This window comes from Monopterus albus, unplaced genomic scaffold (genome assembly GCF_001952655.1).
Source record: "Monopterus albus unplaced genomic scaffold, M_albus_1.0 scaffold32.1, whole genome shotgun sequence".
In the NCBI taxonomy this organism is placed as follows: Eukaryota; Metazoa; Chordata; class Actinopteri; order Synbranchiformes; family Synbranchidae; genus Monopterus; species Monopterus albus.
This window is the reverse complement of record NW_018127912.1, coordinates 2,336,722-2,362,678: the sequence shown is the minus strand read 5'-3', so window position 1 is coordinate 2,362,678 and position 25,957 is coordinate 2,336,722. Positions and strand designations below refer to the sequence as shown.

General features: G+C 40.7%; 2 protein-coding genes across 4 annotated transcripts in view; both read right to left on the bottom strand.

Moving 5' to 3' along the window:
- LOC109958378 (ankyrin-2-like) overlaps nt 1–14,570 on the bottom strand; it is a 56,307-nt gene extending 41,737 nt beyond the window's left edge. The window contains 1 exon segment of the mRNA XM_020596945.1: nt 14,115–14,570. Within this exon segment, the coding sequence (XP_020452601.1) occupies nt 14,115–14,246 (132 nt within the window). The 5' untranslated portion in view covers nt 14,247–14,570.
- A 1,617-nt stretch (nt 14,571–16,187) lies between these two features.
- On the bottom strand, nt 16,188–24,317 carry hpf1 (histone PARylation factor 1). 3 transcript variants are annotated; one of them, XM_020597175.1, is made up of 9 exons: nt 24,160–24,317; nt 23,077–23,260; nt 20,920–21,106; nt 20,559–20,657; nt 18,469–18,622; nt 18,117–18,204; nt 17,500–17,672; nt 17,051–17,097; nt 16,450–16,537 (listed from the first exon to the last, which is right to left on the bottom strand). In XM_020597175.1, exons 1-8 carry the CDS (start codon nt 24,253–24,255, stop codon nt 17,065–17,067), a joined length of 1,014 nt encoding a protein of 337 aa, XP_020452831.1. In that variant the 5' UTR covers nt 24,256–24,317; the 3' UTR covers nt 16,450–16,537; nt 17,051–17,064. The 3 variants fall into 3 exon arrangements, with proteins under 3 accessions (XP_020452830.1, XP_020452832.1, XP_020452831.1); XM_020597174.1 differs by lacking the exon at nt 17,051–17,097 and having other exon boundaries at nt 16,188–16,537; nt 24,160–24,316; XM_020597176.1 differs by lacking the exons at nt 17,051–17,097; nt 24,160–24,317 and adding an exon at nt 23,865–24,046 and having other exon boundaries at nt 16,192–16,537.
- Between the last annotated feature and the right edge of the window lie 1,640 nt (nt 24,318–25,957).

The window sequence follows — 25,957 nt, the reverse complement described above, 5'->3', positions numbered from 1 at the left end:
AACAAATGTCACAAATTCACAACCTTACACAGAATCTATGCAGCATAGGAACACAGAAAATGTCATGACACACAGAAATGGTTTAAGAAATGTTTGTCCAGCATGCTTGGGCTTTCATATGAGCGTATTTTACAGCAATGATTACAGGATATTCCAGATACAGGACCATACTTCATATAATAATATGCCTCTTCAGATTGTAATCACAAATGTACATTAACAGAAATGCAAACCGCTAACAAAACCAAGAGTATTTTACAGAAAACAGCATTATTCATAATGAATGAATTCATTATCTACCCCCAAATATCATATCCATTATTTCAGATGTTAACTTATACTGGATTTTGTAGCTGTAGTCTGTGTATCTGTACAGGATTAGTGTAGATCGGCCTGCAGTCAGTCATGTGATGACGGATACTGGATTATACAGTGTACTCTGTCCAAGTGTATGCTTTCACTAGAAAAAAAAAACTAATCTAAGTTCTATAGGACAGCAGTCTCAGCACCATGCACTGCCAACTACATCCAAGGCTAACCTCCACACACTACTCGCACACACAATGTCTTAACACAAATGGCCACAAGAGCATGTGTTGCTGAAATCAAAATGATTAGCACAATACAAATGTATATGTATATTTTACCTGCCGCTATTGCTCAGCTCTTTCACGCTGCCGTCTCCTTCTCTCCCTGGCTTTCTGGAGAGCTCTGTATTCTGGATGTTGCTCAAGCTCATGTTCTTTCTTCAGGTGGGCAGCAGCATGGGCCATGGCCTCAACTTTCTACCTTCTTCTGGCCCAAAAATGTATTTTACTATTATTTTAGAGTTTTACTTTTACTTTCACATGTCCTAGCACATGTACTAAGGACCTACAGTCCTAGATTTTTCAGATAAATCTGAAAAAAAATCTGTTGTTTATTGTATGAATTATAAAATGATTATAATTAAGGCTTGCACTGCACGAATCTGCAAAATGTTAAGATGATTTTCCCAATAATTAAAACAATACTATATTTAAATTAGTGCTCATCTGAGCTCATTAACTAAAAATATGTTAAAATGATTTTTTTTATAAAAAAGGAAAACTTCCCCGGACGGTAGTTTCACTCCAAAAATAATCCTCTCAATTGGAAATAAACAATTGTGGGATATTTCTCTCTTTCACGTCTCCTCTTCTTTATTTTTCTGTTCTTCAATCTTGTATAAGGTCAGGAATCAGCCTTTGCACCTCCACATCAAGCCAAGAAACAGCTACTGAATACTGACACAATAAACACGTACAGGTCTACACAACCATATGTGCCAAAAATACAGCCATGTATGTGAATATGACAGAGTGAGGGAGATGATGACTAGAAAGAGTTGGTGAATGATGAGAGTAAGAGCCATCCACTCCCACACTCGAACACACACACTCTCACACTCACACACACAAGGAATGACCCAGTCCAGATGTACATGAAAACCCTACTCAATGTGAACAGATGTTGCTACAATAAGTGCGTGTGTGTACACAGTCACAGCAAAAGCGTTCAATGTGTAAGGGGGTTTAGTAAGGCTGCATACCAACACCCAGCTCACTGCTACAGCCACAGCTACTCTTCCTACTGCTGTGCACCTCATCCTGAGGGAAAGGGCACATGAGGAGAAGGAGAGGTCAGTGGGTGAGGAGGGAAGATGGTGTCTATTAGAAGTCGTATTAAGTTGAAGTATTAAGTCATTTTGTGTAGAATCTCCCTAGTGCTTGTGACCACAGTCTAGCACCAGAAATCTACTCCACATGTGCCTAACACATGATCAACGACATAACATGTACATTTTTGTCTCTCATTTTTCTCCTTGAATTTAAAAAAACTGAAAATTAGAAATAGAATCCAACTTTTCTGCATTTCTGCAAAAGTTCATCCAACTAACCAAAATATTTGAAATGTTAATACCACTATTTATGTTTGGTCAACAATGCCATGCAATTGGTTGGGTTTTCACATTCATTGTTTGAGCTAAGCATAACTCCAACATATTTCAACATATACATTTTATTTTCCAGATAAAGTAGTTTAAGGCTAAACCTTTTGGAGACATTAGAGGATGTATGCACTTGCACTATTACACAAGCAGAGCCCACAGAAACACTGACCGTCTTTGTGTGTCTTTGTAATTTGACAGTGTGGTGTTCAGCAGTTTAATTTCTGCAGTAATTTGACTAAATGGTGAAGAAACCAATAGAGGAAACTGAGGTACATCACAATTAAGGTGAGGTAATAAGAATGTACAGACAATACAAACAATAAATGATGAGCATGAAGAGAGGGCTGCAGTTAGGAAGCAGAAGAGAAGCAGGGCAAACTTGTATACAGACTCTGCTTCTGTGAGCCAGCGAAGAACACGGGACACACCACTTGGTCATGAGGGGGACCAGTGAGCACAGAATTGTGCTTTCCAAACACCTGCCCAGTACAGGCTTCCCCTTTGCATGGAGGGAGGGTGGTGACCAGGCTGAGTCTCAACCGCACTGCACCCTCAGTACTGGTGGCTGATGTAATATGATTTGATACGTTCTGCATGTGTGTGTGTGTGCACAAGCAGATGGGTGTCAAGGTCTCTCTCTCTGTCAGTGAGTTTGAAATTTCAGCACCAGGGACAGAGACAATATCTCACTCCTCTATTTCTGTTCACACATTTTGCCTGATATGTTTCCATGGGTTCGGTCAACAAAGCCAAAATCAGAAATGTCTCTTTCTACTGTATTATTAATCACAAATGGGGCTGACCTGCAGAACAATCACAACAAACTGTAACGCTTTCTGAAATGTTCTAGCCCGGTGCTTCATTCACTTCCGTGATGATCCTGCTTTCAGAAGGAATAAACCTTTATGTGAACGTGGTCTGCTGCTCTAGCTCCCTCTGCTGGTAAAACAGAGTATAAGTTCTTTTTTCTTAAAGCTCTTCCTTATTGGTACTTTCAAGTGCTTTTGAGAACTTACATTATTGCATTCACAGACGACCACATGTTGGAAAATCATACCCAGAACACAATGGATAAACACAAACCTTGTGAAACTGTATTCAGTGGGAGGGGGAGGGTAAGTGCACATGTTCACATGTACACACATGTAGATGCACAATTAGTGAGCACTTGTACACACAGACTACACATGCACTGACAATTTGAAGCACAGGGTACGTGTAAGGATCTGTGTGCAGGGATAAGTGTCCTGGTCTCTGTGTCTCCCATATTTGGATATCATAGAGTCCTAATGGGCTGTATAAAAGCCTTTGGATCTATAAAATGGAAAGCAGACCATTAATCCCTCCCCATGCTGGAGATCCACTAAACCGAGAGAAGCAAAAGCTCACATCATCTCTCTATGGAGCCCCCACCAAATGTAACCTGATATCTAAATGGATGCAAACACAGACACTGCCTTAGTGTATAATGTATTCTTCTAATCCTCATTATCTTGCACAAGTGATGGAGGAGATCAATAGAGATGATTGCTCAGCCTTTGCTGATGCATAGACACTAAAAGGTTCATAGCATATTAAAGACTTACCGTGTGCACACACAGCTGTAACAGTATTACTGTAAGAACACTGTTTCGGGATCAGCTAACATGATGATCAATAAGCTTATAGACTGTGTCTGTTAAAACTGAAACTTAAGAGGTCAGGGAGTACAGTAGCTGATACTGTTAGAAGTTTAGATTTGCTTGCATTGCGCAGTATATTGTATGTTATTGGGAAGGATGTCTTTCATTATACTTTTGATTTTTAATGAATTTAAAATATACAGATACAATAAGTTTTAAAACAGCTACTGTTGAACCTTTCTTAGAATGTTCAATATAAAACTCAAAAACGACCATGTCAACATTGTAAAATACTGTCAAGTTATAAAACATTGGGACATAAAGACTTTACATGGGCTCATGGAAATAGCTAATTGGAATCCATCATTGCAGAGCTGAGTGTTTTTTTTTTTTAACCTTTATTTATTTAGGGAGCGATCCACTGAGAGGCCACCTGTCTTTTTCAGGGCTGCCCCTTTCATAGTCACACCCAGTAGCTGCTCAGTTGAACCACAGACTGACCTGTAGCCACTGAGAAGCTCCACTAGAACAGATGGAGTTAAGGGCCTTGCTCAAGGGCACCACAGTGGTGTCACCTGTCCTGTCCCTGGTTTAATCTTGCCCGTCCAGGGAATTGAACCAGTAACCAGCTCGCTTCTCTAACCTTTAGGCCAAGATTCCCAGATTCTGTTTTAGTAACTTTAAGTACAGTCACACTTAAAATGGCTTTTAAAGCGCTGCTGGAAGGCTTTTTTTGAAGCTGGTTTGCTTGGTCACAAACAGTGAATTGGCCCTAGCTTCTAAAGAAACGTAATCTTGATTAAGTATTGATTATTGTCAAAGATTGATTACCAATCCTGGAAAATAAAATCAGCAGTTCAGAAAATGTTTTGTTTTGAATGCCAGTATCATAACATAAAGACAGAAATAATTTTCTTCTGCCCTTTTTACATTTTTACAGTCATATGCAATAATGTAAGTTCTCAAAAGCACTTGAAAGTACCAATAAGGAAGAGCTTGAATAGAATAGAATAGAATAGAACAGTGCTACTCTCAACTCCATTATCCAGCAAAAGAATTGACAGGAGATAAATAAATCCATGTTTACTGTGATGGATTGCCTATGCACATCTTGCTTTTCTTTGCAATTTTATTTTTACATCATGCTGACATGAACTAAAATGAACCAGAGGCTGCATGGAAGGTAGGAAAAGTGCCTTAATTGATTCTACATAAGATACAACAGAGTGCAGTAAATGAGCTAAAACATACAAGGACTGGAGGGCTGAAACCAAAGAAACCCAGCTGTTATACACACTATAACTATATAGTACAGTATGGAATATAAATTATCAACACAAGTGCATCACTGAATGGGTCCTTCTAAGGGCCTTTGGATGGACGTGAAACTCCTGCCTGTACAGAAGACAAAAACAATGTCAACTTCTCTGCTGAAATACAAATTCAATAGTTTCTTCTCCAAAGAACCTTCTAATAATTTAACTTCACGTATTGAAAAATGCTGTATTACAGAGATGTTAAGGCTTAAATGATCATTTCTTTTAAAACCACTATGTGTCGTTTTTAAATTTCAGTTTGTATATGGATTAAACAAATAAAATGCAATTACTTTGGTAGCATAACACATGGTGGTAAGTGTATTGTAGAACTTTGGAGAGAGCTAGGCTAATTGAATCCCCTTGCTTCCAGTCGTCCTGCCAAGCTTATTAGCTCCTGGCTCCAGCACCATACGTAATGAGAAAAGTATCTGTCTTCTCATCCATCTCACAGCAAGAAGGCAGGTAAGGAGATTTCCTAAAAAAGTCAAACAATTTTCTAAAGACAACTACAACATGTTTTGGTGTGTTTTCAGTCTTTCATAGTTAAATGTGGTAAATGCCATGGCTTCATCATAATGATACCGCATCCTGAGAACTGAAGGAATATTTGTGCACAATCTATACTCAAGCCAAAACACTGGAGATAAACAGTAACTTTACAAGTTTTCACAAGCTTCACTACATGAATGAGGTATGTGATAAATGTGTCTCTACATATTCTATAAGCAATAAAAATCAATACTTCCATTTGTTTTTAGAAAAAAAACCCCTGATCTTGCACTTAAATAGATGGTTGTACTACCATACAAAGATCAGGGTAAGTACCAGTAATATCTTGATGTCTGCATTGCTCATTGAGACAACTGACAAGATCCAGAATAGAGGCAGTAATGGATTGGCTCACAGATATGATTTAAATGTCACGTCATTTTGCAGCCTCTTTTACTGCTTACGGAAGGTCAGAGCTATAAAACACCCAACACATATGCCCTCTGCCTCTACCCCTCTCTGCCTCTGTCTCTCTCTCCAAACCAAATCACCAGAGGTCGAATGTAGAGCAAGCGGATAAAGCATGACAGTTAAGTATCCAAATCAGACCACGCCCCAGCACAGTGAGTAATGGCACTGATTTGGTGGAGTGGCCTAAATGAGGAGAGACAGAACAGAGAGGCGCACTTTAGATGGGATGTTTAACCCTCACACAGTCATATGATATGCCCTGAGAGAAAATGGCTGGAGCGGAGCGGAGAGAAAGTCAAGAAGACCACACCCTGTTTGAGTGGAAGCAGTGGCACATTTACACGACAGGCAGGGATAGAGATCTGTGACTTAGCTGATGTTACCAGTAACACGACTTATTCCATTCACCCTTCAGCACTGCTATACTGTATTAACAATCCTCCCAGCTTCCACAGACAGGCAACAGCCCTGCAGGCAAACAGCAGCACCACATTAACAGATTGCTTGCAGGTTTTGAGCTACATTAACTTACAGCAATCTGTCAGAGCAAACTCTGAAAGAATCTAGATAGTCAGAAATACAAAGTAAGCAACTAATTATGTCTGCAAATCCATTACTCACTTCCCACTAGTTACACCAGGTAAAATGTACTGCCTGCACACATAATCAACTGTCTCTCTATGATACAGGAGAGCTGGTATAATACCCACTTCTTTGGAAAAGGCCGTCATACTAATTTATGGCTTTCCTTCTTTTGCTTGTTGAAGAGCTGCTCTAGTCCCTCGGGAACATGACGTCAGTTTGCCGTTCTCATTAATGAGATGAGACAGAGGCCTTGAGTCCAATGAAAGATAAACTATATTCCAGTAAAACTGCACATTCTGTTATTGAAGATGAATATGAACGGTCAATCTGAAGAGCCCTGTACTAGAACACTTAAGATATTATTTATTGCGATAGTGTGCATGTATACTATGAGTTGAGGACAGTGCAACACTAAGTACTCAGCTTCCACAAGGAGACATCAGTTTGCTAAATCAATTATTGTATAGCTAAGAAATTCAAAGCAAGTAAAAGATAGCAGATATTTTGGCATAAGCCCCAAGACTGAATTACTTTTACAAAACGGAATTAATAAAAAAAAAATTCTGACACTGTGAACATGAAAGCAGATGGCTCAAATTGGCCATTTGCAATTTCTTGTCCACAAAAACACAGTTTTTGTTTTACGACTCTGACCCACAGTTTTCATGTGCTACAGTTTTAGGATGGCTGATCTCAGATGACAAAGGGTGCTGAGGTAGAAACTGATTTCACCTCCAAGTCGAACGTATAATGAATAATGAAGTGTGTGACCTAAAATTCACTGCAGCACACAGTCATATTAGGACTGCTGAGTGATGTCAGCCTCAGACAGAGAGAGAGAAAGAGAGAGATAACCAAGCAAGAAACTATAACACTAGCAGGTGCACTTTTCAATTCCGCTTTGGGCCATAATCAAACATGATGAGTTTGAGTTGGTGCACAAAGCAGTTTAAATGTGTTACATAATGAGAGTAACATAAATCCCAAATTGAGATACAATGGGCCTGGGCATAAAACAGGCAAACAGGCATTAAGGTGATTTTACAAAGCAAATTGCACTCTGATTCTCTCTTGTAAGTGCAGGAGTTGAAGTTGCATCACAACATCTTCCTCAGCCTGTGGCAAAGCATTCCGGTGTTTTGCTGACATACATGTGTGTTTATATACGTGTACCTGTCTGGCTATGAGCCATGCCATTCTCAAAAACACAGTGATGAGCTTTGATGCATTTCCTTATGAGAAATCCTTCACTCAGCTCAAACATGATGAGAGAAGCACCACAGAGAGAGGGGGAAAGGGAGGTCATTTACATGAAGGTGGTCCATTGATCACCGACCACACCCTCCGCTCTCTCATTCTCTAGTTCTATCTAATGGGAAACAGAGTTACAAGGCCATGATGAATAATTAACATCTAAATGCTTCTCACTGCCCCTGACCCCGAAACACCTGCTATCTGCAGAGCATAAATGATAAAGGAGGCATCTCAAGACAATCCAACATATCTCTGTCCTTTCTTGCTCAAGGATGCATTTCAATAGTCTTGTTTAAACTGTTACAATCCAGCAGGTGTGGCCAGTTAATTCAAAACAGTTCATCTCTGGGGATTATGTCCTGTCATTAGCTCCCTTATAACTTAGGTTTTCATCATCACTTTCTGACTTTGTGCTCTTTTTGATGAACAGCCTTTCACCTACGTAAACATGCAAAGTACAGTATGATGATGATAGCCTATGACTGGCTATGACGCATTAAGTGAGGCTATCTCTGCCCATCAAACATGTCTCGGTGGAAAACAGGCCATTGTAAGATAGTGCCAGACATGATTAGGTCATCCCAAATAGTCATGAGGTACCATGATGACCAAGAAAGCCAGTGAAGGATACAGAGTGTCAGGACATTGTTTGTACTCAAATATACTGTATATGCACTGATGCTTTAAATGGATTTTAAGTCCAAGACAGGAATGTCAATGCTTTTCTCACCACACTATCATCATTACACAGCATAGTAACCCACAGATAACATCACATGACTGTTGCTTCCATGTTGCATCATAGCTGGTTGAATGGCTAGCATTTATATTTGAAGGGCTGAGTATATGGCCAGTCAGTTCTTTGTCAGTTCGGTTCAACTTTACATTCAGTTAACTTTATATGATGCAGTGAGGTCCAGAAGTCACTAGGCAAAAGCAGAACAGCTTTGATAATCAACTACTCAACTATCTGTAGCTCCAGATACTCAAAATGTGAGCAGTTGTTTGCTTGTAAATTGTTTATCTTTTGGTTTTAGAAGGTTGACTAGATAAAACCTGCAATCTACTAGGGCTACACCTCACATTTACTGATTCATTTGGTGATTATTTTGTTGATTAAAAAGTAGAGAAAATATCCCATGAGCACTTTTTGAAGTCTGAGGTAACACATTCAATTTGCTTGTTTTATCTGCCCAAAACTTCAAAACCCTCAAATTTTCATTACAAAAAAAGCATCAGAACATTCATTCAGTTTTTACCGCTTAGTCCCTGAACAGGGTCACAGAGCCAATCCTGGCAGGCAATCGGGCAAAGGCGGGGTACACCCTGGACAGGTCGTCAATCCATCGCAGGGCTAACACATAGACAAACAACCACACACACGCGCTCCTATGGGTAATTTAGAGACACCAATTAACCTAAACTGCATGTCTTTGGGAGGAAGCCAGAGTACCCACACAAGCACAGGGAGAACATGCAAACTCCACACAGAAAGGTCCCAGGTGGGGCCCGAACCCAGAACCTTCTCACTGTGAGGCAACGGTGCTAACCACTGCGCCACCGTGCTGCCCTAGCATCATCATATTTGAAATACAGGACTAAGTGAATGCTGGGTACATGTGTGACTGAAGAAAAACTGAGATAATTAAAATATTATCAAAATAGTTATTGATGAAGTTTCTGATGACTGATTGTGATGATGAATAAATTAATCAAAAATATGGTAAAGAAACTGAAGGTGCAAATATTCATCACATCTGTAGCATGTTAGCAACAAAACATCACATACATACTTGAATGCAGACAGTACTAACAAAAAATGTCACCTAATAGATTTTGGGACTTTATGTCATGACATCAACTGACAAATACTGCTGATGATATGTAAAGGATGGGAAAGTATACTCAACATATCTTGCTGAATCATGCCCACAGTACAAGTAGGTATTTCTTAGAAAAGAATGATTAATTCTTAATGGCAACAAACAGCAGAGGTACTGTAGTGGATGACTTGTGGTCATTCACAGGTCTCTGGGTGTAAGAACATGCAACCATCAAGTTCTCTGATGGCACACCCCAGTTGGCTAGACATTCCTATTTGGTATCTTGCAGTAGCTATAGTCATATGTGGGTGTATGTGTGGCTGTAGCTGTCCAGAGGTAATGTAATGAAGGCCATGGCTCCATTAGGACTCCCTTCCTGCAGAATCCCATCATACCACTCCCAGAGAAGAAAGAGAGACACAGAGATAGCCAGGCAGATGCAGACAGAGAGGCGGAAAAGAGAGAGGTGAAAATGTCAAAGGCTGCAGTGAAATCTGACCTGGCACTTCAGGACCTCATTGTAGGCACCACAGGACAGACAGAGTGAAGGCAGAGAGGGAGGGGGGTGGCATTTTGGAGGGAAATGAGAGCAGAAATGACAGCCAAGAAGACTAGGCGAGTAAAGAATCAATTCCTCATTTTAAGGAAATGGGACTCTGAAGGAGGGATGGTCACAGAAAGTGGGGAGAAGCCCTAAAATGAAGAGAAACAGAGAACCATACAGTAAGATCACTTGAAAGGGGCTCTTCCTACTGAGCATTGAGTAAAAAAATACAGTAGGTCAGTCTGCCTAGCCAACACGAGTGATCTATAGATGTAAGACTAGAGCATTTCAAATGGAGATATTTATGTTTGAAGAGAAATTCTTTATACTTTATTTACTTATACTCTGCAGGATTCAAACCTAAAGGTTACCAGTATGCCTCAACTGAAGCCTGAAGGTTCTGTGATCAATATGTCAGACTGCAGTCGTCACAGAATCTAATCCTGATAAACTGAGCTCTAAGTAACCACTATTTAACCACAAGGACAGAGGACTGGCACAGGCAGAGGGCTGACATATTATGACGCAGTCTCTGTATTGTTCAGATAGAGGAGAGAGCAGACTGCGGGAAACAATCGCTCAGGACCAGCCCAGAGCAGTGTGTAAATGCCTAGTGACACAGGTTCAGTGAGCACAAAGACATGGACACACAGTAATTTGGCCCTGAAGAAGGTTTTTTTTCTTCTTCTTCTTCAGGACAATCACATGACAGACACACAGTATTTTTAGACTTGCAAATAAGAGTCTCAGATCACAGCATCCTTTTGTCACATTCTCTTTGTATCTCACATAGTGTATCTGTTATTGCTGTACTGGGATTTTTCAGTTATATTCTATTTGACGTTTTCCTTACTTATTAGTTCACGCTACCTATCACAAAGCCTCCAGCAGCTTAAAGCTTAAATTACAGAAAACACAGATGTCCACTTAGCCTCCAGTGGCGTCGAGCCATGCATTATTTGCACCGTGAGACTGAGACATTCAGGGTTGATACTTCTGCGCCAAATCAATCCAGTGAAAGTGAATGGGATTTTGCTTGTGGAGTTAAAAGTACTGTAGAAATGAATGGTAACGCTGGACCATGTTGACAGATTATTAAATAGGCAAATGTCTGCTAACATGCTAAACTTTATAACGTGACATTCCCTCAAGTCAGTGAGTTTGGTGTGGAATTTTAACACCCCACAACAAAACAAAACAATGAAGTCAGCCTTAAGGGTCTACATTACACTTATTTGTCCGATTAGACCTCATCTCAGGACTGTGTTAGCACTTATCCTTAGGTATCGTATTCTTGGGTGTAATGTACAATGATACATTGAGACTGGCAACCTCACATAATTCCCAGCACAGGCTCACCCAGCCCTTGAACAATGGTATAATCATAAAGTAATGTTGAGTAGTGATCAATCCTGAAGTATCATTACTTCTGATCCCAAAGTTTCTTGTTCTAGGATCAATTTCTAAGTTACAAAATCAATATATAAAAATACTAAGCGAATTTGGGGTGAATGTGTATTTTATCCTCAACAGGGGACGCAGTACAAAGTAACTACGCCAGCAGGAAAGTCTCACTAATACCTGGTTGATAGGAACTACTTCTACTTCCGCCTGTCATAGTCATACTGTAAATGTGTGAGCCACTGAGAATCAAAGTGGGTGTTATATATGGATGCCCAGAGGCAGAGGTAAAGGATCGTGCACAAACATCCCTTCACAGTATGTGCGCAGGGTGGTGCCATTACTTGTTAATGAAAGTGACAAGCTCTTATAGATTCACTTTATACGCATCTCCACCATCATTGTCTGTTGTCTGGACCACTCTCTTTTCCCTCATTCTCCCTCATCAGTATCGGTACTGGTACTGGTAATACCAGCCTGGATTTTACTTTGTATCAGATCAGAAAGGAAATAAATGGTATTGCACATCACTAATGTTAAGTGCTGCTTCAGTTCTTTTTTAGTATTTTTGCACTGATGCTAAGTCCCACCCTTGGCCAGGGGGAGAGTGTTGACACACAAGAATCACCACAGAAGGACCAACCAGCAGGGGTTACTACTGTGGCGACAGGAACACGATCATTTGTCAACAGTGCTGCTTGTGATCGACTGATGGGGCCAAGTTGGAGACACTGCTGCTAGAGACTAAACCCAGGTCTCTGCAGTGGCAAATGATTATTTCCATGCACCACCCAGGTGCTTCGGTTAATGTGCTAGTGTAGAATATGTGTACCTTAAACTGTTAAAAAACTACTTTCTACCTTTGTGGCAGCCTAAGCAATATACATTTACAAAAAATAAAAATATATAAATTCAAATACTATAGTGCGCCTTTTGTGGTACATGCTTGATGTTTGTACATTTGAGTACAAAAATGAACCTCCTGAAGAGTGTACGTATCTGGAAAACACTGATTATTTTATGATCTGGGTAAATGGACAACGTAACAGTTACCGGCACACATCCCTCCAAACAAAACTTAACAGAAGAAAATTGCTTATTTAGAAGTGTCTTTTGTACCTTCATCATAGAATACATATGGATGGGTGACAAATGAAAGGAAAACAAAAATGATTAAGGTGTTGAGACAGCTTCAGTGCACCTTGGTATTGATTCTCCAAGTCTTTGAATGCTCCTTGAGGGATGAACACCATTGTCCCAAAACATATTCCCTCTGGTGTTTTGATGATGGTCAGACACCGTGTAACATGTCGGTCCAAAATCTCCCACAGGTGTTCAGCTGGATTGAGGTCTGGTGACTGTGAAGGCCACAGCATATGATTCGCATCATTTTCATACTCATCAGACCACTCTATGACCCCTCATGCCCTGTGGATGGAGGCCGTGTCATCCTGAAGGAGACCACTCATTTATTCAGGTTTTTCCTTTCATTCGCCACGAATGAAATAATCTTCTTTCTGTGCAGTAAAAAGTCACTGCTATTCCTTTCCTTGTGTATAATTAACACACATAATCATGAACATGACCTGTCTGAGCAGTGCTGCTTTTGATTTTTCACTGTTGATTAAAAAAAAACAACTCCTGATTACATCCAAGTATGTGTGCTCAGTGGCCCCACCCTAAAACGAACGAAAAAGTGTGTGTGTGTGTGGGTGTGGGGGGGGGGGGGGGTGGTTCTTTCAACCGTAGCACTTTAGTCCATTACTGAAATCACATTAGCCTGAGAGAGTGCACTAGGACAGGAAACAATGGTCATATCTAGATGGTAACTACTAACATTCTTGTTTACAACACACATTCATGAAACCATACTTATAAATGAATTCAGGAAAGATCTGCACCATAATGTCAGAGTTTTAGTCCCCACAAGGACAAAAAGACTTACTGGCAAACCAGTCCAGGCCAGAAGTAGCCTGAGAGAGCACTTGTGGAAACACACAGGGCACATCTACTCTCTCTCTCTCTCTCACACACACACACCTTAGCCATAAAATGCATTATGCTGTAACAGCCCCACAGACAAGCAGACCTTATAAACAGTTTGAGAATCAGAAGACAACTATAAAACTACCCATGTTTGACACAGACCAACCATGAAACCTCAGAGAAGCCCAGCACACGGAAACAAACAAACAAAAAACTGCTTGCAAATGTTAGGCTTTTGATTTGGGTAGAAGGATAAATGGACAAGTGCCAAGAAATCCCAATCTGAGATTCTCAGCCTCTAAACAGGACATTGTCCATGCCAGCAGTAAACCTACAGTGGTGAAGTTGTAAACATCTCCAGGGGACTCGGTGCAGGCCTGGTGGTGTTTATTTTGACGGCCATAACAACTGGCCTATTTGGGTATCATCACACTCCCCTGACGCACATCAGAATAAGTGTCTTAGCAAAACAGATGGTAATTTCTCTGCAGAGAGCTTTTCTCCTGTAAGAAGCTAATTTGAATACAATTTTAATACACATCAAAGAAAATCTGTCAGATTACCAGAGTGCCGAACCACGGCAACGCCTTTATCTGCGCTCCGTCAGCGCACATCAGCCGCGGTTTCAGGCTGCGGACAGACACCCACCTGCCGTATACGGTTCTGGTGCAGAGGTGGTGGAAGTCCACCCTCAGAGGACGTGTTGCTGGGAGAGGCCATTTTCAAGTCACGGTCAGAGCCGCCGCCCCTGGAGTGACTTTCTTCAGGGCTACTGGACATTCTGTCACGGGCTGGTTGCTGCTGGAGGCGGCGCGGTCAGTGAGGGTCCTTCTGCCGGTGCAAGGTGGATTTCTGTGCGGGGCCTCAGAATCCACAAGGCTCAGAGGGGCCCGGGATCATTCTGCGGCTGCAGAGTCGATCTGTGACTAAACGTGACAAAAGCTTATTCGGTGATTCTTCCAGGCTGTAGAACCAAAACGAACGCTCTCTGTGTTCGGGGATGCTCTCGGTGTGTTGCTGTATCTGGCGCGTGCAGGTTATGTGTGTGGAGACGTGAACGCGCTTCTCATGCACTTCCCCGAAACTCCGCAGGATGAATGCTCCCTTCAAGGACAGTCGGAAACTTCACTTAAACACCTAGATTGGGATAATCAATCTGAAAAACTCATTTCCTGACACAAGTTGCAAAAGCTACTAACTGAAGAAGCAACGCTAAAAGTGGAGGATGTGTTGATAAACGCGACTGACAGCATCCGCACTTGTTGGGTTGATTTTACTATCACTCTACATCTAGGACTTCAACAAGTTTACTCATTACCACTGAGCAGAATGATGCTCCACCATGGTTAAAAGAACAGACCTAAAAAAACATAAAAAGTGATTAGACCATTCCTAACCAATGGCACCTGAATGCACCTCAAGCAGTAGTGCGCTCCTGATTAAGTGCTTCCCTCCACGCCCCTTGGTGCTTGTGCAGCAGCGGTCGTTTTAGAGTAGAAAGTATCATTGCGACCCATAATGTCACAAGTTTCTTAAATGAAAACCGAAAACACTACGTGAAAAAAATATGAAATCATCGAAGACCAGGCCTACATGATGTAATCTTCCCCTTAGTACGCCCCGACCTCGGGCTGGGTCTCTTCACTGAGCTGCAAATTTAATGGAGGCTGACAAGGCAAAATCAATAGCAATGTCTTGGAGACATTTAAAAACCCGAAAGAACTCGGGTAGGGGAAAGCAAAATGGAGCAGATGTAGAAACAATGTTAACTTGGCAGAAAATGGGCATTGTCTATATCAAGATTAGCACTGAAATCAAATTGTTCTAAATCATATATTAATTTATATATGGCCTATATCTTTTTTAATTGAAGCAGGTCACAATATGGGAATAATGGTTAACCAGAGATTAAGCAAATATTAACTGTGGAATAACTAAATTTGCATGCATTTGTTTCCTCTGCCTTAAACCCTGTAGTTAGGTAAATCTGGATTCACTCCATGAGGAAGAAACCTTTCAAAGGTTTAATGAGAAGATTTACTAACCTAAAAACACTCAGCTGTAATGATTAGGCTGTTCTGCCTACAGAAATGGGTAGACAGGCTATTACATAGTGACTGGCCCCATAGGCCTACTTTGTAATTACTGCTTTTAGATAAGAGAGTCTTATCTGTACTGATGAACATCTGTAAACAAATGAACATAATCAAGTCCATATTCCATAATTTATAACTTGATAGAAGATCATGGTATATTATAATTGAGTTGGAAGTGGCACCAAACCAGAGTGCCCAGTAGAATTTTCAATTAATTTTACATGATCTCAAAGCACAAAACTGAGTTTCAGTCTTACTTGATTTTGCAGCAAAGAAATGCCTTTAGTCTAAATGCAGTAGCCCAAGTCATATGGTAACAGAATGCAAGAACTTAGCAACAATTATAATCTCAGAATTCACGGGTAGGCACAGCTAACGGCCCAGAACTATTCAGTTTCAAGCCTACTGCTTTCAAAGCATTTAGCCAATCAGTGTAAATTACTGCTGTTTATCAGAGAAATCATGATTCAACTGCTATAAAGATTTCTTTCACAAAAGTCATTATGCTTAACATAAACAGCAAAAAACATTCCGCTTTGATGGTTTAGGCCTAAAAACTAATCTACTATGAAATACAATAATATTACTATGGCACAATCTAGACAAATTCAATAGTTTAGGGATTTGTTGGTGTCACATTGGATATAAAAACGGGTAAAAATATAAAAATACTTTATTAGACATCTAACTTTTACAAACAAGTTATCATTGAACTGGTTCCAATCAATAACAGCAGCACCGAAACCACCAAGAAACATCAACAACAGAGCAAACAACAAAAGTCAAGGACATGGTGGAGAAAGCTTATAGGAGCTGGAACTGGAATGAACGTCAATAATTTTAATGCGTAGAGAGTTGGTCTAGGTCATCATGGCTGCGGTTGGAGAGGTGGGTCTCCAGAATTTCTCCAAACAAATTTCTATTCAGCAAGCTGTAGGCCATGGGCAGAAGTTGCTTGACAACCTTGTGGAAGTACTAGAGAGGCAGGAAAACCAAAGATTAATCAAGTATCTCTATCAACTAAAAGTGTAGCGCTCTAGCAACATTCAGGTCATTGTGCTGGTTTAAAGCAGTGGTTGCCAAATTTCTTGGCTTGTAAACCCCAAAAAACCTGCACATGAAAACACCTGAGCACCCACAACATCTGATAAGACACTGAGGTAAAACTGTAACCACATCACAATGTCTGAATATTTCAGACCTGCCAACCTTTAACAAAGTCTTGGTGTACCACTTGGCGGGGGGGCACTTTTTTTTCAGCTGGGGTACCATGATGCTTATTAACTAGTACAGGTTGGGCTGCAATAATCAATATTATTAATACTATGAAAAGTGACGTTTAGCCATCTGTGACACAGACGACCTAACTTTACCAAGCAAGCCAGCTTGTATATAAATACACATAAGCAGGTTAACATTAACTAATGTTAGGCTAACATTTACTAAAACCACAATCTCAACTGTCCACACACCCCCCAGTTCATTTACCTTTTTAAAGGAGTTCAAAGAAGCGTCCTCACTTGAGGAACCACCAGCTGGAGTGAGGAGGTGAAGCAAGAGGAATAAAATCAAAATCAAGGGTGTTTCTGTCAATTTACGGACACTAGCATCTCTTGAAATGACATTAAAGCTACACATTTGTCATCCTTTAATCTGGTGCTATGATAGTCAAACTCTTCTTCTTCTTTTGCTTTTCAGGGGGAAGACCTTTGTCTACGAGTTAGATGTCTGTTGGGGAGGACTCACAAGGTGTCACCAGCTTTCTGTGTACTTTAAAGAAACAAACCATACCAGTGTACTTTGATATAAAAATGTGCAGCTGCTATACAATATACATACAGGTTGGCAGGTCTGATATTTGGTGTATATATATAAGATAAGGTCAGTATAAACACAGTGCGTGCAAGAGCTTTTATACACCACTTTAAAAGACTCACATGGGATCCGTAACAGAATAGGTCAATTCCTAGCTCATAACCCATCCCGTAGTCACACTCATCATTGGCAAACTGAACAAACGTGATCATCTCCTGGAGAGGTCCAAAGGCTTTGACCCGCTCTTCATCATTCTGTGCTTCAGCAATGGCTTTACAGATCTTCTTGAGACCAGCTGGATACAGAGGCAGGAACATACAAGTGGTATCATCTCGCATAGGTTTAAAATAAAAAGTTTAAAAAACACGCAGAAATGAGGCCATCCTCTCATTACAAGACAAATCATGTATACAGAGTATTAATAGACCTGACTGCCAATTAAACAGCTTCAACTGTACATAACTATGAATATCACACATAATATCGTAAAACAGGACCACTATAATTTCAGCTGTAAAACTACACATCTTAGGTCTACTTTGCAATGCTGGGGGAGACACCTTCACAACAACACCCAGTTTGTGCATCATGCTAGCCTAAACTACCTTTTATGCCAAAGTGAATGAATGAGCTCATAAACAACTGATCAGTCAGGGGCAAGGGGACAAATGAGCAAAGTGGCAAAGCATTTTTCATTAATGTCAAGGTTTAACACTAGATACACATTATACACACTCACCATCTGTTTCTGGTAATTCTCTGTATCCTACATCATTCTTGTCTACAGGAACAACGATGCCGGCACCGTGGAACGTCTTGGCGACCACCTGTGACATGACAAGAACTTTCTCATTACCCAACAGTGGCAACTTGGAACAAAACACTTTAGTCAAACATGTTTTCTGTTTTTAACATAAGACCACAACCACTTTAAACTGTATTACGCACATTCTGCCAAATGATATTACACTTTGAGTTTGCAGTCCAAGAGCCCAGGCAGCATATGAGGTAGAAGTTAGGAGAATGACAAGGGAGGTCCTAATACAATATAATGTAGACAATACCACTCGTTGCTCCACTGTGTAAGGTACCTTCTTGTCCCTCTGCTTCATGCCTGTGGTCTTCTGCTCTAAAGACAAGCCAAGAGTCTCTGCCCTGTCTCTTAGCTTTGCCTCTAAGCTTTTCAAAGCGTCTCCCCCTCCTTTCTTACTGCCCCTTTCTTTCCGCTTCCTCAACAGGTACAGACTGATGGAGAAGAGGAAAAAAACTGTAGGTAAGACAACATACAGTGCAGTGGCAAGAAAAAGTATGTGAACCCTCTAGAATTACCTGGTTGTCTGCTTTCACTGGTAGTAAAAATGTGACCTGACACAAGTAAAGACAAACACAATGTGCTTATAACACAATCTTTCTTGTCCTCACTCTATACACCCATTAAACATTCGCAGTGCTGGTGGAAAAAACTAAGTGATCCCTTGGATTTAATAAGCATCAAATCTCCTTTGGCAGCTAGAACCTCAAATGATCACTTCCTGTAGCTGCACATCCAACCTGCTGGATAAGCAGGAAGAATTTTGAACTTTTCTTTAGAGAACTGGCTTCAGTAAAGTCATATTTGTAGTCTGGCTGACTTATGAACAGCGATATTAACCAGCTTCAATTATTCCTTTAAGCCTTAAGCTTAAAAATTCTGTGTTTCTCATTTAACTGTAACCTTTTTCAGCTTTATGCAACTCAACAATTCTTAATTTTCAGTTGTCTGAATTTTTTTTAATGCTTCTTGTGAATGGCAAAATCAAAATGTGTGTTTTTACAAGTCAAAGTAGCTCTAACATAACAGGTAAAGATCATATGTGTATGTACCTGACTTCTGGAATGTTTACTCACCTTTTCCTACTAGTGAGCAATTAAAAGTGCATTGAATCACTTCTGCTTTCTGTCCAGTGTACTTGTGATTTGATCATGTACAGCAAAACGTAAACATAACTGTCAGTGCCAGATGAATACTATTCTCTCTATTGTTTCACTGACTCATAATGATCATATTTTATAGGGATGCACCCATGCTGATACCAGTATTGGGTCCGATACCACCCTCTAGTACTCTACTGGAACTTGTAAAGGTTGTTCCACAAATACCACTTTATCTCAGTATTACTTAATCTCACGTTGGATGAGCTGGTCATTAGGGGACAGCGAAGAAATTTCAGCAGTTCTGGGATATTTTAAAGTATGTGACAACAACAAAAGTAAAGCCGATTGCAAACTCAGCTTCTCTGTTTTGTTTGTGTGTGTGGGTGTATGTATGTGTGTGTGTGTGTGTGTGTGTGTGTGTGCCCCTCCCTCCCCGTCTCACACAGACATGCAGGCACAAGGTCACATTTTACACAGATGTCAACTCTTGATATGCGCAGCAAAGTCAGTGGTAATGAAGGGAGCAATTAATCATACGCCTGTTGAAGAAACAACAAACTTGCGAAAAATGTCACGTCTCTACTCTCCCTGCGGTCAAAGCGCCTGGTCCCGTTCATTCTGCTCGTTATGCTGATTATAGTGAATTAGTGTGAACGGGAAGGAAACAGACTAACTTTATTAAGGCAGCGACGATGTCACATGAGCTCTGTGTATGAAAATGGGTTGAATCCTTGTGGACGTGGACGCTGAAACCAGCAGCTCGCCTGCAGCAGAGTAGGTGTGTGTCCAGCAGAGAGGACAGGATGGAGCCACAGACAGCAGCCAGTTTAACATTAAAGCACACAGCCTCGTTAAATTAAACATTTAAATTGCCGACTGTGATAATATGCGCTCCTACACCTTGATGTTCTGGTCAGGGGGTTGTGAAATTATTACATCCTAACACAGGGTCACTCCCTACAAAGGTTAAAATCCACTGTATCACAGTCTGCTGTGCAGCAGGCTACAGAACTTGGCCAATAAGAATGGTGGCAGCGCTGTGTTTGTTACTACAGAAGGTTTTCAGGTTCATTGCAGCCTCCTGTTACATAGGATATTCTATTTAATCACTATCAGAAAGTAAATCTCATGAAAGTAAACTGCCTCTAAAGTCATTGCACTTTGATGGTAATTGTAGTTATTTATAGTAGAAACATTAAGTAGCTGAACTCTACTGCAAGTATATAAAATGCTTATATGTGGTACCTATGTGGTGATTAGTACTCACAGGACTGCAGCAAACAAGTTGTCCCCCATCTGTGTTATAGTGCAGCCCTTCTTAGCTTCATTTCCCCCAACAAATGAAGGGAGGGAGTCTGGAGTATCTCTGGTGGGTTTGGGGAATAATGAAAACAGCAAAGATAAATCAGAGCCACTCATGCTGAGGTAATGTAGCTATAGTTCCCACTGTGGCCATTTTATTAATTCCTCACTGGTTAGACCATTCTTTCATTGTAGCTGGTGCAGTAACTAGGTCAAGGGTCCTCTAGTGGAAGCTACAGCATTATAACAACAGCACAAACACTGTCTCAGCACAGATCAGACACCATCACAGTATTCAGATTGCAAAACAGTTGTGTGTGCTATACCTGTAGTAGCCAATGTGATGCTGGCTGTCCTCACTCCCCTGCAGGATGGTTTGAAACTCTGGTGGGTCATAAAAATACCTCCAGTGAAGGTGGAAGTTAGGCTGAGGAATCTTTGAGTTTTTGTGAGCTCCTGCCAGAATGTCGAAAGGTCCAACTAGCTGTAAACCCAGTGAGTCTTTCAGCACACCTATAAAGATCAACATACATCAAAATAATACACTGATATACAGTAGGAATCTATTCGCATACTGATATCAGTGAAATTCTGGAGTCCACACTGTAAAATACAAAGTACACTTGCTGTAAATTAGAATTTTACTGATGGTTTTGATACTTTTTTTTTTTAAACTTGAAAGAAGAGAAAACTCAATGAAATCTTTAAAGAACAAAATTCTTCCAGTTGCTTCGCTTTACACCTTGATATGGTCTCACATAGAAAAAACACAAACAAAGCATCCAGTTAAATATAAAGCTATTTCTTTCATTATCTAGTCTATAATTTTCTCAGTTAACCGATTGTTTTGTTGACAAAATAACTGAATAAAAGAAAAATAACAGTCAGCAAGCAGCAGGTGAGGCTGGGAAAAAACCACATCCAGCACCCGGACAATAAGCACAGGTGCTCCCCAGGGATGTGTGCTCTCCCCTCTCCCAGGACCTGAAGTGGACGTCCAACATCAGGACCATCACCAAGAAGGCACAGCAGAGGATGTACTTCCTGAGCCAGCTCAGGAAGTTCGACCTGCCCCAGGAGCTGCTGATACAGTTCTACAGAGCAATCATCAAGTCTGTCCTCTGCACCTCCATCACTGTTTGGTTTGGCTCAGCAACCAAACAGGACAAGTACAGACTTCAGCGGACAGTCAGGACTGCTGAAAAGGTTGTTGGTGTGAGCCTGCCCAACATGGAGGACCTGTACACCTCATGGGTGAAAAGGAGGGTGGAGAGGATCACTGCAGCCCCCTCACACCCAGGATACAATCTGTTTGAACTCCTCCCCTCTGGATGACGTTACAGGTCACTGTGCACCAAGACAACCAGGCACAAGGACAGTTTCTTCCCCCAGGCCATCACTCTGATGAACACTTAACCCATGACAGTATGACTGGACAATAACCCTCAGTGCAATACCTGTAAATGTACCTCATACAGATTACACAGATGCGTACAGGTCTCTAGTTTTAAATACTCTATTTTTATTTCTACCATCTCATTTCACAGTGAGCATTCCTTTGTCTGTCTGCATTGTTTACTGCCTGTTAATACTGCTTATTTTGTTATATTACAGCCTTATGCTGGTTTACTGCTTACTTGCCCCTTGCATGTGGATATGAACATACACATTGAGGGCTGATGTAACAGAGTCAAATTCCTCATATGTCCGACACACCTGGCCAGGGTCATGGTCAAGAATCTTTATTGTCATTATGCATAGCACAATGAATTGTTTCCGGCAGCTCTCGGCTTAAAAGACTCAGGAAGGGCATCCGGCGTAAAACACATGCCAAATGTGAACATGCGAGTCATCAGTGTGATGATTTGCTGTGGCGACCCCTAAACGGGAAAAGCCAAAAAGTGACTTTCTTTCAATGTAATTTAGATGTCACTTTGGGACATGTAAACTTTTAATGAATTTTTTTTACTCTTGACAGACTAATGATTATTGACTAATTACTGTCTTACTCTTATGGTATGTTAAAAAGGAGCACTATTTGGACTGCCACGGCCTGGCAGCACTTATACTGGCTTCAGAAAGTATTCAGACCCCTAGTTTCGGCACGCTTAATGTTTTAGATTTATTTGTAACCGGATAAAACGGCCAAAAGACAAACTCAAAACACTGTATAACTTGAAGAACAACAGCCAATCAAGAGAGTATAAATGTTTGCTTTATCAACATCTAATGAAGAGACAAAGGTCTGCTTCAAGGCAGTGTTTTTGTCTTGGTTGGAATTCCTCTAGTTTTGGTCTGGTCCTGTGTATGTTTTCCAAGTAGTCTCATAGTGATGTGAATGAAAAGTCTGGATGGACAAATGCTCTAAACCCAGTGACTCATCCTGTCTTCTACATAGCTCCTGAAGAAAAATTGATTAAATGTCAGATGCACCTCCTGTCCTATTACTGTAACAAGAAATACTGTTAGTGGAAAGAGCATACCACGGGGGTTGTCAGGAGAAAGGTCCTTGCAGAAATCCCAAAAGTGGAACAGATCTTCTGGCATTTGAAGCTTGTATAGCTGCACCACCTCAACACGTTGCTCTGAATCCACCTTTGACACCAGCACAGCTCTGGATTCATCAGCACGGGCTTTCTTCACCTCTCCATTGCCTGTACCCGATTTCTAAATAAATGTATTGTAGGAGAAACAACTATGTTATACTTGGTTTATTTGTTGACTCCAGTTTAGTTGTTACACCAAACCACAATTAATGAATTTTAATACAACAGCCATGCAATTAAACTTAACTGTTCTGCGTTATAAGGAGTAGGCATTTACAAAATGTTATCATCTACACCAATTACATAAATGAGGGCTGGCTCAAGATACATAACAGGCCTAATAATCTTTAAGTAACACAGCATCAAAAACTAACGCTACAGACTCCAAAATGTTGAAACACATCAACAACCAACAAACACAACAAAAGTTTAACATTAAGATCCTCATGAAGGGCGAATTTATTGCAGGAATGTTGTTAAAGTTAGGTGTTGTATAGTACTGACTGACTGGCAACTGTATTGCGCAAGGTCCTTATAAGTAACTTGCAGCTATGTTCTGTCCTCTGTATGTTGGACCTGGCCGAGCAGTCACACAAGTCAACGACCAACATGTTTCCATACAGCTGCGTGAAACATTAGCTAACCAGTGTTAGCAGTTAGGGCTCTAATTTTGGCCTTTATGGAATCTAATACTACAAATGAACGAATCACATCAAGACACCCACCCGTTTCCCTGCAGCAGACCACCGCTAGCTTACGGACGTTACCTAGCTGACAGTGAACGGAACTAAACCACGGATTTATCGAGTGGCTCTGCGATGCCAGTCAGAAGGGCTGCTGCCATGTTGTCGTCTGACCACTGCTGCCTGGACAGCCTGCCAAACCTTTCTACCTGCAGCCTTTGACAGAAGGAGCTTTGTCACCATGATGAACACGCGCAGCCTTTCGCTGGGGCAATCCCATCTATTTAACATACATTTCTGTAATCCCACAAAGGTGGATAGAACAATATAAAATTACCTGGACAGATATGGCTTTTCTTTTTGCGCGCCCTGTCATCTTCTTCCTATTTCTCTTAGACGGCGTCTTCTTCTGCAGGCTGAAATCGGTAACCATCGCGGTGCGTTAAGGCCCATCACTGCCCTCGAGAGGCTGAGGACGCTAACTAACTAACTCGTTGTACTTTCATGTTGATGCAGATTTGTACATCCTGCGTTTGTTCTACGATACTAAACTTTCTTCTTCAGCTGTTTTTAATGGCGGTTGGCAACCACCTGATACTAAACTATCGATTTACTCATTGACATATATTAGTGTGCCCAAATATTTTCTGGAAACAAAATTGAAAGACAGTTTCCAAAAATTGCAACCTGTGTGTCACTTCCACATTAGAGTTTAGCGATTTGCTGTATTTCATGTTTATTTAGACACAGGTCTATAGCATGAAACAATATTACAAAATTTATACCTAATTTGCACTGCCAGACAACCCTTTAAACGCAACAACAAAATACCGAAAAAAAAAACTACTGCACAAATCAATGAGTTGACAAAAAATACTACAATCTACATTATACATAAATAGCTTTAACTAGACAGGGTATTGTATATAACTTATAACTGTAAAAAAAAATCCATTTTTTTATTTTATGCATTTTATACATAAAAAAATTGTGCACCAAAACACACCAATATTGTTTAATGAAGAAAGACATGCTTAGTGGCCTGAAGAGTGGAATATTGGAATGGCAGTAATAACTTTCTGAAAAGTAATGCTATGTTATTTATTTTGTAAACAGACTAGGGCAACATGATGAGGGACATTTAATCCATACTGTACAAGAAAGTATTTTTGTTAAGAGAATGCCAAACAGTGCTGTAATGGGAAAAGACTTATCTGAATTAGAATCAGCTTTATTGGCCAGGTGTGTTGAACACACAAAGAATTTGACTCTGGTACAGTGGCTGTCATTGTGTATGAACAATATTCTTCCATAAGTCAATGAGTAAACAAGATAAGACTGAGAGAACAAGAAAAAGAAAAAGAATGTGCAAAAAAGAAAAAGGAGTGTGAATTAGGAAAATAAAAAATAAAGTATTTATAAGCATAGAAATATATATTCAAACAGTTCAGATGCAGTTTTCAAGATAGCTATATACAAAGGTACATTTACAAGGTATTGCACTGAAGGTTGTTGTTCTGTCATACAGTCATGGGTTAAGTGTTCATCATCAGTGTGATGGCCCAGGGGAAGAAACTGTCCTTGTGGCTGGTTGTTTTGGTGTACAGTGACCTGTAGTATGTTCCAGAGAGGGACCCTGTTAACAAACAGTCTGTTAGTGATGATGATAATATCTCATTCCACTGATAGACAGCCTCTGAAACTGCCAGATGACAAGGATATGTTTAGGGAGAAACTCAAACAGGGTGTTTGAGCATTATTTCTCTATTATGGTAATTCACATATTACCAGTAAACTACACACCGCTCAGTGTCTAACTGCCCCCTCTACTGGTCTCTTTCTTCTTATCACCTGCAGTGGGTGGATCTACCACTGACAGCTGTGCTATGATTGGCTGCTCCAGGAGGAGGCTGCCATGACACAGTGGATGCTGCACAGAATCAGTTCTCCAGCATCAGCAGGCAGCGCACCTCCATCCTCTTCGTTATCCCTCTCAGTTTCTCTTTTTCTCCTCCTTTGCCTCTCCTCCTCTCACTACCACCCCTGCTCTTTTTTTCTCTCCCTGTTCCTCTCCCTCTGAGACACGCAGGCCTTCTCGAGCACACTGCAGCAGATGACATACACACACCAGCAGG